The following is a 16,326-nucleotide window of genomic DNA, read 5'->3' on the forward strand; positions in this document are numbered from 1 at the left end:
TTATTGCATGGTTTATTGACTGAAAATATTTTTATTCATGCATTACATTGAAATGAGTTTCTTGAAATTACATTTGATGAACTAGACTTAAAAGTAAATAAAACTGATTAAAAGTGTAAGTCTTGAGAATGAACTTACTTTCCAAATGAGTTAACACTCTTTAAAAATAAAAGATTTATTTTTGAAAAGAAAAGTTTTTCCTTTATTGTTGAATCTCTTAAGGATTTCAAAAAGAGGCAACTTAATTTCTTTTTGCCTACTTAAGAAGAATTTTGTTCTTCTTGTCAATTTTTGAATGTGATCATGGAAAATGCACATGGAACTATATTATGATCCATATATGAAATTATGTTATGCCACTTAATTATTACTCATTTCATATTGGTACATTGAGTTGTATGTAACCATAAGCATATATACTTATTGAATTGACAAATGCACTAGCATGCTATAGACATTTAAAATTCTAATTTAATTTGAAGCATATTGATTGAAGAAAGTATCACATTTGTACCTTGTATTGATTTGAGCTCCCAAGAAGAACCTTAACAATGTGTACTAACTCACAGAAACCCTAAAAGTATTGAGTACCAAAGAATACCACTTGAGTATATTTTGTAGGTTAATGACTTATTCTTTTAAGAACAAGTAGATTCACAAATATGGATGGATAAAGCATATAAAGAGAAATCAATTCATGATTTCCCCTTGCTAACAAAAGGATGAATAATGCATTTCATTGAGAACAACTCCTAATATAATGGAGTTAGTACCATAGGTAAAGAATCATTCTCTCCATCAATGATGTGTCTTTAGTTTATAAGCTTAAATATAATCTAATTGTGCTATGCGATAAGGACTAAATTATCATTTCTATATCTAGTTATGACATAATTAATGTGATTGGTGATCTTAACATGAATGTTACTTGTTGCAAAAATGTTTATGTTAAAGTAGCCTATCTTGGATTATGTAACTTAAACATGCGAGCATGCATCAATTGTTAATCAAGACTAAATTTGTGAAAGATGTTTGACTATTGCATGCAATTAAAGAAATTCACTCAAAAATGTTAAAAGCTACTTCATTTGAATATCTAGAAAGTCATTTATATGCCTCTGTGATTTTAAATGTTTCACTTACATTCTTTTGGCATCACTAGCACATAATATGAAATTATCTAAACTTGAAAATAATTAGATCAAATCTGGAAAGTCAAGTTCTATTTCAATGAGGATATTTACTGGTTTTGCATTCCTGCATAAACCGATCGACCGAAGCTAAAACCGGACGACCGAAATGACCATTTCGGCAGTCTTAAAGTGTATATCGGCTGACCGAAATAAGCAAATGAAAATTGCTTCAGGGATGTAAACCGGCCGACCGATGAAGTCATTTCTGTCGACCGATGTGTGTGTAACACCAATACTTAAAGGGCAATCAAATCTACATCATGATATGCATTGTGGGTTATTATTAGTAATTAAGTTAGAATATATTCTCAAGAGTTCAACTAATAAAATGGCTTGTATATATGTCTTTGTGCACATATGAATTTGAATTAAAGCAATAAGAATGCTAAATGTTTTTGCATGAAATGATTTTTATTATATGCATGACTTATTAACTTCATATCTAAAAAGTCTTTTGAAAAAAAATCACTCGGACTTGAAATGCATAAATTTTGAACAAGATGTTTAAAATTATCAATTGCCTTATGCACATATAAATAAGCTCCTAGAGCTCATTTTGAAAGGTTTTAGTGATTTTCTCATGAATAATGGTTTTTTACAAAATTAATATATATCTTTCTCATTATTTTCAAAACCATTGATAACATTGTGTTGATTGCACTTACATGGATAATATTATCTTTAAATCAACATTTATGTTTTGTACAAAGAAGTTTACCTCAAACATGCAAAATAAATTAAAATTAACATGTAAAGTAAACTTAATTTCTTCTAAGGAGTGAAACTCCATTAGTGTCATGAAAATCAAAACTTATATATTTATTTGACACTTTAATATTGGGATTATAATTCTTAAAGAACACTTTGTTCTAGCTTAGATGGCTAATGTGATATCAAGTGCTATTCTACTTTGATGTATCTATTTTTAGCATTTTAGAATTTCATATGATATTTCTTGATCACTTCTTAAAGAACGTGTCTAAAAGAAATATTTAGCTCACCCACATAGAAAGTCATATAGTCAATCTCATCACATCTCTTAAAGAATACATTTTGGTATCAATGTCTGATTCTATACAATTCATGAAATATCTCGTCATCACCTCTTGAGAAATATGAAAAAGAGAAATATTGAGCTCATCCACATGAAAAATCATATAGGCAATTATTTCTAATCATATATGTCCAAAAAAATATGCTTTTGCATAATTGAAAATTTATTGCATATAACTAGGAGTAATGCCACTACTTGCATATATGCTCTATATGTTTCATACCTTGTAAGATTTTGATCATTCAATCATATACTTAGGCATCACTGGCTCATTCCATATATCATTACTTTATTACATTATCTCGCATATCCATAATACTTGATATATGATGTAAATGGAAGCATACTCATAGGGGGAGATTATTGGTAATCTCTTGTGAAGAAATATTGCATGACTTGTTATGCCTAATTGAATTATTTTGGAAATTGTCAAGTATGCTACAAAATAACTTGTTGGTCATTATATTCACACTCATGAATTTTCATGATTTTGATTAATTTTCCCTCATTCTTGAAAATATTAAATGAGAAAAATATATAAGGATTGAAGCACTTAAATTCTTAGATTTGCCTCTACAAAGGTTTTTACCTTTTGACTCATTCTAATCCATGCTTTATTTTTATTTTTGTTATGTTTTACTATGTATACTTTTGTGTATTTGAGTTTATGCTTCATTCTTTGGTTTATATCTTATGTATACTTTTGTATATGTCATGAACCTTAATGATCTATTTAACTCATTATATCAATGAAATTGGTATCTTATAATATAATTGCTTATATATTGTCATTTCATGATAATCAATACTTCATTATGTTAAATGATCTATGCTAAATGAAGTTATCTAGGCCTTCCACCTTTTTGAGATGACAAAAGGGGAGAAAAGTGTGACGTGTGAAATGCTATGTTATTTCATATCAAGGGGGAAGATGCCTTTAGTTGTTGAATTAAATGCTTCATGTTATATTCTATTATGTTATAATATCTTTTGATAGAAGCATGTTGATAAGGGGAGATTTTTAGAAATCTCTTGAAGAGTAAAATGATCTTAAATGCATGTTGATGATTAAAATGACTAATGATATATCAAGCATGCTATGTATGACATTATGTTTAATGTATACACTTTGATAAGGGGCATTTTTCAAATGCCACTCCACTTACTTATGAACACATCAATATTTTGTCATTATCAAAAAGGAGGAGATTGTTGACCTTAAGATTTCATTCAAGGACAATCTAAAGGTTTTGATGATAACAAACCATTAATGGTGTTAAAGGAATAATGTTTCATTGAGTGTTATATAGATTATTCACATTCAAAGAATGACCTCAATGAAACTATAATGATCATTCCAAGTATTCCATTACTCAAGATCACATCTATGGAAAGCAAGTGAGACAAAGGAACATGAAGTTGCAAGGAACCAAATGCAAAGTCCATCAAAGATAGTTTGGACTACAACGAGCAAGAAAACAACTCAAAGAAAGGAAAAAAATAAGTCTACCTGAAAGCCTACACGATCATAGACAAAGCGTGAGAAAGGAGTAGATAGGATGGTGAGTATTTAGGATTCAATGTCAAAGTATTTATTAATCCATTTGAAACTCATCTCTGTAGGACCATGCATATTATATCATCATTTATATGTTCCTATATATATTAGCAATAGACTATGCACTTCATTCATATATAATTGCGCATGAAGTCATTGCTAAAGAGTGAATTAGTTCAAGATTGCATAAACTTTGAAAGAACTCATCACTTGTGCTAGAAATGTTAAGATTATGTACATCAATCATATAATTCATATTGGTCAACAATTAAGGCATGAGAAGCCTTCATTACCATGAGTTGGTAACGGACATTAGGACCCCAAAATGCGCGTCATGAAAAACTGTATTTTTGGCTAAGTGTGAAAAATGAAATTTTGAAATAATGATTATTTCAAAATAATTTTTCCCAATAATAACTCCTTACACTTCAAATGGCCTAAATTGATTTTATCAGAATTTTTGATCAATTCTACATTGGTCTACATAACGATTCATTTTTACAAAACTGTCGAAAATTCAAATTTGTACTAAAATTAAATTTTTACATTTTGATTTAGTTGGATTTCAATTTTCTAGTATTTTTTATTGAATTCAAATTGGGGTACTTCCTTATTTACATTGTAAACTTAAAGTAAATAGACATATAAATACTGTAAAGACATTTACTTAAATATTTAGAATAAAAATAAGGTATGTTGTAGAAAAACTGTCATCTGTTGTCTTAGAACATTTTTCTGAAGAAGCAGTTTTTCTGAAGCAATCCATTTCGGCCGACTGAAATAGAGAGGCAATCTGAATCGGCCCACCGATTTGGGCAGTAGCCATGCTAAGTTTGGGATCACAACCGGTCGACCGAAATGAAGCAGTCAAACATACCTCAGGTTATTTCGGACGACCGAAATAAAGACCTCAGTCATTTCGGACGACTGATGTAAGTCTAATTTGAATCTGAATGGCTCTTTTGCCTTGAATTCCGAGCACAACAGCTATATTTTTGAATTAGCTGCATCAAAACTCTATTAATAGAGCTGGGGACTTCGGGATTAAGGGTTGCTACTATAGAGAAACATCATATAGAATTCAAAGAGCATTTGTTCTTGTACTTATACATCCCACATCATTCATAGAGTATTGAGCTTCAATATATTCATATATACTCTAGTTGTGAGCTAAAAGTTGTACTTCAAATATGTGAGAGATTATTTTGTACTGAAATTCTGATCTTCAAACATTTGTAAGGGCATGTGTGGCCTAAGGAAGAAGAAGTAAGGTAGCTTCAATTTGTAGGGGTTGGTGTGAACCAAAGGAAGATTAAGAGAGGTTGTCTCTTAGCAAGGTGAAGCAAGGTGTTGCTTCATGTAAATGTTTGTTGTCCACCCGTAAGGAGGTGCACTAGTGGATTGGGAAGTCTCAAGAGGGGTCTTAAACCGAGGAGTAGGAGTTTCCGAACCTCGCTAAAATCGCCTTGTGAATGTTTATAATCTCTCTTCCCTTATCTCCTTTATATTTATACTATTAATTGTTTATGTTTATATCTTGATTATTGCATAATTGTTAGAAGGGTATAGTAGAATTTGCAAAACTAAAAATTGACCATTATTTGCCAAAGACTCTATTCATCCCCTCTAGAGACTATACTTGGGCAACATTTGTTAACATCTTCAAAATACTTCCACTCAATTTTTAATTATATTTACTGTATAGCCAGATGTGGATAATTAACTCCCTTCAACCCCTCAACGGTCGGCTGTTGTTGAGAGTTAAATCTCTTATTCATCATACATAGCAGAAGCATCATCACATCATATCAATACAAGCATATATGGAGATAACAATCATACACATTAAAACACAACACAATATTTTACATGATTCACCCAACTCTAAGGTTACGTCCATGAGAGAAAGATATTTCACTATTACGAATAAAGAAAGAGAATAATGTCAAAAAAACCCACACATTCACTTATATATACTCTCCCATTTTTTCACAACACTCACCCTTAAACTCTTTACATCTTTTCTTTCTGTTCTCTCTCTCTCTAAACCCCTCACACCCATCTCTTTTTATAGAGTCTTCAAAACTCAATTTTTTATTGGATAAATATTCCTAACTTGCATACAAGGAGTTATCATATCAATTTCAACTCTAAAATAGAAACTTAATGAGATATAATTTCCTTAAAAAAATTTAACATTTCAAAACGAAAAAGGAAATTTATTTCTATACACAATTTTCAACAGCAAACCCAACAATTTTCTTTAACAATGACAACTTTAAAATAGAAAGACATAATTTCCTTAAGAAATTTCAACATTTCAAAAACGAAAAAGGAAATTAATTTCTTACTTGATGCACTACATGGACAGACATTATATTTGATGGGGTGGACCCCATTGTGACCCATTTGCCACAAAACTTGAACAGTTCATGAATTCAAACGTAGGAGAAATTAACTGGGTAATAGACCGGTTGCTGCCATGAACCCAGTTGTCACTGCTGCCAAAGATTAACACCTATAACAACAATTCCTAAAGCACCTAGCACTTCAACCACCGGCTTTAGAAAAGTTTTCATGTAAAAGTTAGAGGTGTGGCCAAAAATTTCTAGTGAAAACATATTATTGAGAAATAATTTTACTGAGAGTTTGACATTCAAAATTTCTAGTCAAACATTTTAAAGTAAGTTTTTCTTTTTATTTTATTTTATTTTATTTTATTTTATTTTTATTTTATGAAAATTTAGTATTTAAGGAAAATTATTTTAATTTTAAGACATTAATTTCACACAGCGGAGCACAATTTTGATAGAAACTCAATTACACAAAAGCTGTGTTTAGTGAAATTAGAACCTTAAAATTGAAATTTATAAAATTGAAGAAAATTCAAATTATACAAATTTTAATTTCAAAACTTTAATTCCATAAACACGATCACCACGGAATAGTTGTGCAAATTTATCATTTACCTTGATGAGTACATATTATTCTCTTATAATTTTCAAAACATGTTTATAGGTAACAACTTTTCAAAAAATCTCAATTTATATAACATGTGAATATTTTACTACTCCTTTGTCTCAAAAAAAATATCTTTTTAAGAGAATAGATATTTTAAACTACAATGATATAAAATATATTATTTGAAAAAGTGACTGAACAATTATTTTAAGACAATTCAAAAAGAAATGAACATTCTTTTTAAGATATAGTATTTATGTAAAAGCATCCAGTTCCAGAGGAAATAGATCATTTGAGAATAAATAAAGAGGAAGAGGCTGGTGCGGGTGAGGAGCTGAGAGCCACGTCGCTGGCCCCACACACTATCGTCTATCCCAATCTCCATAGATGCAAAAGTTATTTTAATAAATAAATTAAAAATAATAAAGTGTACAGTGAAATAGTAAATTATATATATATATATATATATATATATATATATATATATTTTATGTATATCTGCTTCATAAAATACGTAGCATCAGTGGTATAGCCATATAAGGACAAATGGGGCAACTGCCTTCACTGAATTTTAAATTTTTTTAATTTTTTTAAAATTTTATATAGAAATATTTTTATATTCTTAAAATATAAAAATATTATATTAAAGGAATATAATCTTTTGTAAAAAATATGATATTTTTTTTCATTTTTTTAAAATATTATATTCTTTCACACTTTTTCCAAAAAAAATAAGATATTCTTTTTAATTTTTGACTTTACCACAAACAAATGCGTTGTTAATTTTTAAAAATTTACAAAATCTAAACAAATAGTGGGAGATAGGTAATCTGATATATAATTTTTTATACTATTATTATGCCACGAACATTTTTAAAACTCGACTGCGTGCTTTCAGAATATAAAAAATATAAAAAATATTTTGAAATATTTAGTACTGTTTAATTTTTACATATATTATTTTGGTTCAAATAATATATTCACATAATATATATATATATATATATATATATATATATATTATTGCTGTTAAATATTGCCCCCCACTGAAAAAAATTTTTGGCTACGCCCCTGTGTACCATTCAAAAGCAAGACCTCAAGACTTTCCAAATTTCGTGTGGGATCTTGGCTTTGGCTAAGGATGATGTTCTGAGTCTTGTTCCTTAGTTTGGTGGTGGTGTTCTTGTTTTCCGTTGTTCTCTTCTTTGCCCAAAAAAAAAAAAAAAAAGAGGAGGGTTGTGTAGAGCAATTTTCACTAAATGGTAGAATCAATTTCATTCTACAAGATGGACACGAAAAAACTTTCGTTGAGTGTAAGATATTTATGTGTACGAGCCGTCAGAAAATGGGAGGTTGCAGAACAACCACGTGGGATGAACCCTAATGCCACGTGAGGAGTAGTTTTTATTAAATGAATCTCTGGCCAAACAAAATCTACCAAATCGAGTTGTGTATAGCAATTTTTATTTGCAGTCTCCCATTTTCCGACAACTCGTACACGTTAGTATCTTACACACAGCGAAGTTTTTTCGTGTCCATTTTGTTGGTAACTTCTCTTGAAATCGAACGGATCAATTTATGCTGGGTTATATATATACATTTTGATTGTGATTAAGATATCAGAAGAAAATGGAAGTAGGAGGAGGAGAAGCAAGAACAGAGGTAGAGAACAAGCAAATCATCTTCAAGGGATTCATAGAGACAACTCCAACGGAGACAGACATGGAATTGAAGCTTGGCAACAAGATTAAGCTCAAGGCTCCAAAGGGTTCTGGCTCGTTATTGGTCAAGAACCTCTACCTTTCTTGCGATCCTTACATGCGTGGCCGTATGCGCGAAAACTACGACTCCTACATTCCTCCTTTCACTCCTGGTTCGGTAATTAACCCTCTTTGTGTGTGTATTTGTGTAATTTTGTATATGTAATTCATGTATATGTAATTGTATATGCACTCCAAGTAGTTGGGAAAATGCTTGACTAAGTTGAGTTTAGTAGAATTGGGACTATAAGTTATGGTCATGACTTCCATATCTCCAAAGGCCCCATTTAGATCATGCATTTTACATCTTCAATTCAATTTTTGCGTTTCGTGACGAACCCATTTCGTTTTTGTGGAACTTCTGCCTGATTTTCAACTTTAAGCTACTTTTAGCTTGCCAATGCCACCAAATTGGAAATGGGTTCCAGTTTGATATTTTTTTCCCAGCACTAGCTTTAATAAGTAATTTTGGATGTCGGTATTTGTATAAATACTGGAATTGTCACTTTTACTATTGGAAAATTTCATGTAGATAGCAATGTCAATGCGAATCTCTACTAATTGCTTGACTGCTGAACTATTTGGTGAAGGTCATCCAAGGATTCAGTGTGTCCAGAGTTGTGGATTCTGATAACCCGGATTTCAAGCCTGGTGATCTGATTGCAGGGTTGATGGGTTGGGAAGAATACAGCTTGATTCAGAAAACTGAAAAGTTGAGGAAAATTCAGCCAGATGATATCCCCCTCTCATACTATGTTGGTCTTCTCGGTATGATAACTTTCTAGTTCAGTAACTTTATATCTCTTACAACTGCACTTCAGTATATGAGTTGTGTGAACTGAGGGCTTAGTCCATCTGTTTCACTTTGTGCTTGTTATTCCTTGAAGGATTTCTTGTATGAGATGGAGAAAAAGAAACAGCAGATATGGTGATTTATGCTTTATGCTTTACGAGAATCTGAAGACCTTCTATACTGTCCAAATCCGATATGCCTTGTTCCCTTTTTGTGTGGGGGTTTGGGGGGTGTTTGGTGTAGTGAGGGTAGCTCCTTTGTATTTTGTGGCTTGGACTTTCTATTTAGCTCCTGAAAACCTTTTTTTTTTCCCCTTTAAAGAAGAGGCTTCCATTGCATATCGCCTTTTGATTTCTTGAATTTTGCTTGCGAGTGAATTTATGTATTCAACTTTTGTTTAGTTGAGTAGGAAAAATATGATCTTTGATCAATGCAACTTGTTTTGTTCTGATTTCTTTTGTTTTTTCTAGCCAACGTTTTTGTTTTTACATATTATCAATTCTTTATCTCCCTTGCTTTTCTGTAGTGTTGTAGAAACTCCTTCCATTTTGTTTTTTAACATTAAACATGCATCCAAGGTTTTTTAACTAAGGATCCTGTTGAGCCTAAAGAGGTGCTATGCAAGCCTAGTAATTGCCAGCATGAAATATTATTCTAAATTTTTAGAAGTTATTAAAGAAAAAATATATTTTTATATCCCCTGAAAGGTCCATTATTTGACTACGTCCTTCTATAAACCCTAATAATCTAGTCATTTGTTGTCCCAATTTCCTCACCATCTAAACTTCTATATTTTCTGAAAAAATTCCCCATTGAACAGAAGAAAGTCATTGCATCAATCAGAATGATTAAATAAGACCATCATCTGTGTTCTTGATATTTTACAAGTCATTCTTAATAGGAGGAGCTCATGAATTATAGACCACTTAAAAAACTAGGATTAGCCTAGTGCATGAGGCTCCCGCCATTGCGGGGTTTGGGGAGGATCATATGTATGCAGTATCTCTACATGCGAAGAGAGTGTTTCCCATTTCAATCCCCTGAACTCAAGGTCACAATGGAGCAACCTTACCATTGTGCCAAGGCTCACCCTCAATGATAGACCACTTCTACTACTCAATTCATCCTTAAAACTTTGTTTCGACCATATGCTAGTTGGCCTTATCAACCTTCTCCTCATTTCCTAGCAATATGAAATGCCATTGTTATTATACCATCAGAATTTAGTTGAATTTTGAATTGGCAAATTTTGCTGGCCAGAGCTTTAAAAAAATTAAATATGACTTCAGTTGGCAGCGGCCATTACTTGGTGAAGTGGTAAAAAGTGGGATTGGCAAGTGTGAGAATGTCGATTTGAGTCTAAAATCTAAATGTGGTCACTTTGTACAAAAATTGTCCCAATTTAGGTCTTACTCCGATTCCTCTTCTTAGAAATCTTGGGGGTCCTTGTAGAATTTCTTGCAGTCAGCCTTCTATCCTTATTATTGCTTTCCTCTACCTAGTCATGGTGCTTTCCACTGAACTAAAAAACCAGCAACTTCGTTGACCCTTTTCACTCACTTTCCAGCCAATTTTGGAGTTGAATAGAAAGAACCTAAACATATTATGCATAAATTTGTTTTCTTGTTGATCTGAAAGACAATTTTTGTCTCTTTTTGGTGAATATAGTTTCACATATCCCAAGCATTAGTTTTTTGAGCCACAAATACATGATTTAATGATGCAGGTATGCCAGGTTTTACTGCATATGCTGGTTTTTTTGAGGTTTGCACCCCTAAAAAAGGAGAAAATGTTTTTGTTTCCGCTGCCTCTGGAGCAGTTGGTCAGCTTGTAGGCCAACTTGCCAAGTTACATGGATGCTATGTAGTTGGAAGTGCTGGCACAAACCAGAAAGTAAGTTTATTTTAACAAATTTATAAAGTACCACTGTCTCTATAAAGTTCTTACAAGGCTTATTTAAGTGATGACCTTCTCCAAGTGATACAATCTGTTCAGTCATTGATTTCTATCTGCATTGACTAGCAAAATAATTTGAATGGGACATATTAGGTGGATCTTTTGAAGAATAAACTTGGGTTTGATGAAGCTTTGAACTACAAAGAAGAGCCAGACCTCGACATAGCTTTAAAAAGGTGAGTAAAGTTTGATTGATGTTGTTAGTCCAATTTCAGTGCCCTTGTGGACTCATCATTCAATTCAGTATATTAGATAATTTATTTTTTAATCAAGTATTTCCACATGATAAATTTGGCTTACCAGCAGCTTATAAGACATGGAATGATGATAATGAGATACGAAATGAAACTAAGGTTAAAGAATCAATTGTAGGAGCAATATCCATGAGTAACTCTGGTAGAATTTGTTATAGAATATTTGTATATATGTATTAATCTTTATTTATTATGTATGTTATTTCCTTTTAGGATCTCAAAAGACTATTTAGGGATATTAATTTAAGAAGAAAAATTATGAGGACTATAACTTCTACACCAGTAAAATAAATTATTACACTAAGTACACATGCAATTGTAATATTGTGAAATGAAATAAATAAATTTGGTTAAAGAAAGAAGTTGGTTGTGAGATTGAGAGTCACATGTAGATCGCGTGGTCCTGACGTCAATACTTCCTATGCTGCCTTTCAGACGTGTATAGGAAGATTACATAACCAAGTCTGTCTTATTGTCCAAAACCACGTAAAGTAGTGACATATATATAAGAGAAAAACATAATTGAGAGGAAAAAGAGTTCACCAAAGAGATGGTGGAGGCCTCATTTTTTGGGTTTAGGTGCAATGTTTATTTGTGATATTAATACAATAAATGAAACAATAAAAATAGTAACAGAGCCATCATCAAATCATGTTAAACATAACTGAAAAAAAAATTTAAAATAGAGAGTCAAATTTATGATTTTAAAATGCTCTTAACAGAATTCACTGCACAAAGATATCTAGTTTGTATCAGTTTCTGATAGTCAGCTTGCTAGTTTAAAGATTAGTTGAATGGAACTTATGTTTGTGGGCCATTTAAGCTCTTTCAGTACCCTTCCTGATGGAAAGAGCTGACGGGGAGCTTATAAGATTTCATTTCTTCTCCCTTTTTCCAAGTTTACCTGTTCACTGAATTTTAAAATTTTATCTTTAGATATTTTAATGTAACTGTCAAAATTCATTGACAATTCACTATAGAACAAATGGAAATTATAAGGGATAATATACATATAATACACATATTAATTAGAGAGACTGAGAGGTGTGCATGTGTGTGTGTTTGGGCTTTAATAATTGTTGGTTAAATTCTTAATTTTGGCTGTTCAAAGATAGAGAGGTACAAGTAGTAGACAATTCTTATCTTCCTCCAATGATTAATTCTAGGAAGACCCAACTATCTTTACTACTTGCTTTAATTATTTAGACTTGTAAAAACTATCTCATGACAAGTGTGAAGAAGCAGTTCCCTAAGCTCTATTACCAAAATGAGGGAAGACATTGGCACATCGCCTTAAAATTGAGAGTGATACCACGGAGGATTGTGATTAATTGGCTTATGTTGATGAACATAGTAGGCTTAGGGCTATGAAAGGTATTAGAATGATTGTAGGCTTTGTATAAGGGGAAATGTTGTGGTATTCTTGTTTTAAAGGTAACATGTTGCAGGATTTCAGAATTTAGGTTGTTGAAAATTATGGATAGTGTCTAACTGTCTATATTAAGGTTTTGGGTGTTGGATAAAGGCTTGTAAGGTCTACAATGGTTTAAGGTTTTAGGTTGAATAACAAAAAATGCCTTTTACAAAGTTAATATTGATTCTTTCCAATTGTCATGAAAAGCATAATTGATTACTTTCCACCAATTTTTTTTTTTTTGGGTGACCAGGGACTAGTAATCGAGTGCTTGTTAATTTATATCCTACTGAAGTTTCAGTATTCTGTTCAAAGTTATATTGATTCTTTCCAGTTGTCATGAAAAGCATAATTGATTGCTTTCCACCATTTGTTTTTTGGGTGACCAGTGACTAGTAATCAAGTGCTTGTTAATTTATATCCTATTGAAATTGCAGTTTTGATTTTTTTTTTTTTTCAATCGAGAAAATCTGCTTTATATATGCACATAATAAATTATATGTGAAGAAGGATGCCTTTTTTTAAGTGAGTCAACATCTGCACTCCTCTTTTAAAGAAAATTATATTATTGTCCCTAACTTCACCAATAAGAGAATCAAACATTAGTTAGATTAGGGACACTTTTGTCATTTACTTAAAAGAAAAAACAAAAAGGGGAGTGCATTTGTTTAAAAATGGAGTGCTTATATCGCCTCCCTTTTCAAATTGTTTTTTCTTTTTCCCCTTTTTGATACCACACAAACCTTAGATGTTCTATTTGAGAGGTGAGATCAAGACATCACAAGGGACTTGACTAAAACCATTTCCTTGTCCCAACTTAGACAAGAAGGAAACTATTTCATGCAGGAATCTATTTATCAGATTCAAGACAATCCATATGAAAGGATGCTTCTGTTACCCCTCTTCTTCTCATGCCTGTGTAATATTTATTTCGTTGGATTATTGGCCACCATTTTTCATGTCTCTATTTTGATATTGAATGTTATACTCTTTGAGAGGTTGTGTTTAGTCTGTATCCCTAGTTTTGCAGATGATAGTCTACCTCAATCTTCTTGCTGACTAATTTCTTGTTCACTAAACAGGTACTTTCCCGAAGGCATTGACATTTACTTTGACAATGTAGGAGGAGCCATGCTTGATGCAGCCCTTGTCAACATGAGGATTCATGGCCGGATTGCAGTTTGTGGTATGGTTTCCCAGCAAGGCAGGTATGATCCCCATGGGGTTCACAACTTGTTCAATCTCGTAGTAAAGCGCATAAGGATGCAGGGCTTCCTTCAGAGTGATTACTTGCATCTATTTCCACGCTTTCTGGAAGAAGTTATTAGTTTGTACAAGCAAGGGAAGATTGTTTACATTGAAGACATGAATGAAGGTTTGGAAAGTGCTCCGGCTGCCTTTGTTGGGCTATTTTCTGGGAAAAATATCGGTAAGCAGGTCATACGTGTAGCCCGTGAATAGTTCTTGCATGTTTGGTGCGTCTTATGCTACTTGTTAGATATATGGAACTCTTATTAGAGCCATCTGCCACAAATTTCACACTCCATTTACTTGTGTATCCTTGCAAATAAGGGTCATTATGTGTTTGAGACATCTGACTCCATTTACTGGTGTATCCTTGCAAATAAGGGGTTATTATGTGCTTGAGATATCTGTTCGCAATTGCAATTCAGATTGTTTTCACCCCTTTGGGAAAAAAAAATTGCAAAAAGGGTAAAGACTTCATTGTCTGGTCTGGATCTCTATTGCCAACTGTAATTTAGATTGTTTTTACTACTGTGGGTAAAACCTATATTGTTATATATGCAATAGTTGTAGTTATGATATTTCCTCTACCTAGCAAAGGGATGGTGTGCGTTCGAGTTCTGATAGGGACAAATGGGGTGCGAGTTACTTGTCAATGAAAAAAATAATAATAGCCATTCGGTTGGGATGAGCTAGGCATCCAAGCAACCTCATTGTAAACCAAGAATGCTCTCGCATAGACTTGAACCCTTTACCTTTCACTTTGAAAGGAGAGGAGATATCACAATACTGCAGAGAAATGAATGTCTTCCTAGGGAAATTATATGGCCATATATTGATCTTCTATTTGAAGAACATAATAACCTTATGGTTTTGTACTTTCTCACAAGTGCTCCTCAATTTTTATTTTTTATTTTTATTATTTCATCTAAGGTTATGTTCTAGATTTCTCTAGGTGTGCTTGGTTTGAGGAAATGGAGTGGGACTGTATTTGATTCTGCAATTTCAGTTCAAAATCTGAATAGATATAAACATACCAACCAACAGGAATTCGAGGCTCAAAGGAGACATGGTGTCTCAATAGGGAAAGATATGCTATTCTGAACTTTAAATTGTCCTGGCAATTTGAACCCTTATCATACTACGATGGATTATAAATTTATGTTAGATAAAGCATTCCAATCCTCTCTGGATTATTTTGGTTTCAATTTTTAAAATTTTATGCTTTATAAATAAGAATTGCAACTTATTATCAATCACGAAATCTTTTATAGAATTAATTATATATGACTTAAGAAAGAGATGGCAATGGCCAAAAGGAGCACATTCAAGGACTGGTAGTCCAAGATGAACCCGAAATCCGTTCCCATGGTCACTCTCTGACCCAGATTGCCATGTGAATCGACAGTATGAAGTAGTGTTTCAATCGGATTCGAATGGGAGAGTAATTAAGTATATATATATTGGGTGTTAATCCCACCAAATAGTTTAACTTTTTGAGTAAATGGATAAGCACTCACCCATTACACTTGGTATCAGAGTTAAATCCAGTTTTTGATCTGGTGTCACGCCAAGCGTTCTGCCCTAAAGGTGTTCGGGTGTGCCATCCGGGTAGGCAGGGTGACCCGACTACAACAAGGGCATTGCGACTTGCGAGTTTGAGTGAAAGAGAGTGATTAAACTTTTAAATAAATAGACAAACACCAACTCGTTACAAGTAGCAGTTAACATTGACATAAAAAATGATGTTTGTTTGACCGTGCACTCAATTTTTTTCTTTTATTGTGATCATTTTAGTCTCTTTTCTTGTTTTTTGGACACAGATCTTGGGGTATGAGATTGAGTTGATTGATCATGTGACTAGTGTGTTAAAATGATAGGTTGCTTAATGATATCTATCTTCTGTTTTTTTTCACGAAGAAGCTTTTTTTTCCCCTAAGTTCATGGAATAGCCAAGTCTATATTGGAGACATTGATGATAATTGAGTAAGTAAGAAAATTGTAATTGAAATGATTTTATATACAATTTAAATATTATGAAAGTTTTATGTATTAAAATTTTGATTTTTTTTATACCATGGGAGAAACTTAATAATCTATAATTTTTTGAACTATTACTATTGTTTATTTTACTACTA

At 32.3% G+C, this 16,326-nt stretch overlaps 1 protein-coding gene across 1 annotated transcript; it reads left to right on the plus strand.

Annotated features, from left to right (window-relative positions):
* The first annotated feature begins 8,028 nt into the window (after nucleotides 1-8,028).
* On the plus strand, nucleotides 8,029-14,592 carry LOC132311593 (2-alkenal reductase (NADP(+)-dependent)). The gene is made up of 5 exons (XM_059809585.1): nucleotides 8,029-8,644; nucleotides 9,117-9,294; nucleotides 11,046-11,212; nucleotides 11,369-11,451; nucleotides 14,026-14,592. The coding sequence occupies exons 1-5, from the start codon at nucleotides 8,396-8,398 to the stop codon at nucleotides 14,402-14,404; spliced, it is 1,056 nt and encodes a 351-aa protein (XP_059665568.1). The 5' UTR covers nucleotides 8,029-8,395; the 3' UTR covers nucleotides 14,405-14,592.
* Nucleotides 14,593-16,326: the final 1,734 nt, after the last annotated feature.

This window comes from Cornus florida, unplaced genomic scaffold, assembly GCF_030987335.1.
Source record: "Cornus florida cultivar Cherokee Brave unplaced genomic scaffold, ASM3098733v1 CherokeeBrave_3.0.0_Hap2_Chr06, whole genome shotgun sequence".
Classification (NCBI taxonomy): Eukaryota; Viridiplantae; Streptophyta; class Magnoliopsida; order Cornales; family Cornaceae; genus Cornus; species Cornus florida.

What these genes read in the sequence shown, in the direction of transcription:
- LOC132311593 (XM_059809585.1), top strand. Translation starts at nt 8,396, where the DNA reads ATGGAAGTAGGAGGAGGAGAAGCAAGAACAGAGGTAGAGAACAAGCAA. An exon ending in CTCCTTTCACTCCTGGTTCG is followed by an intron (nt 8,645 to 9,116) that starts GTAATTAACCCT and finishes TATTTGGTGAAG; the next exon opens with GTCATCCAAGGATTCAGTGT. An exon ending in ATACTATGTTGGTCTTCTCG is followed by an intron (nt 9,295 to 11,045) that starts GTATGATAACTT and finishes TTAATGATGCAG; the next exon opens with GTATGCCAGGTTTTACTGCA.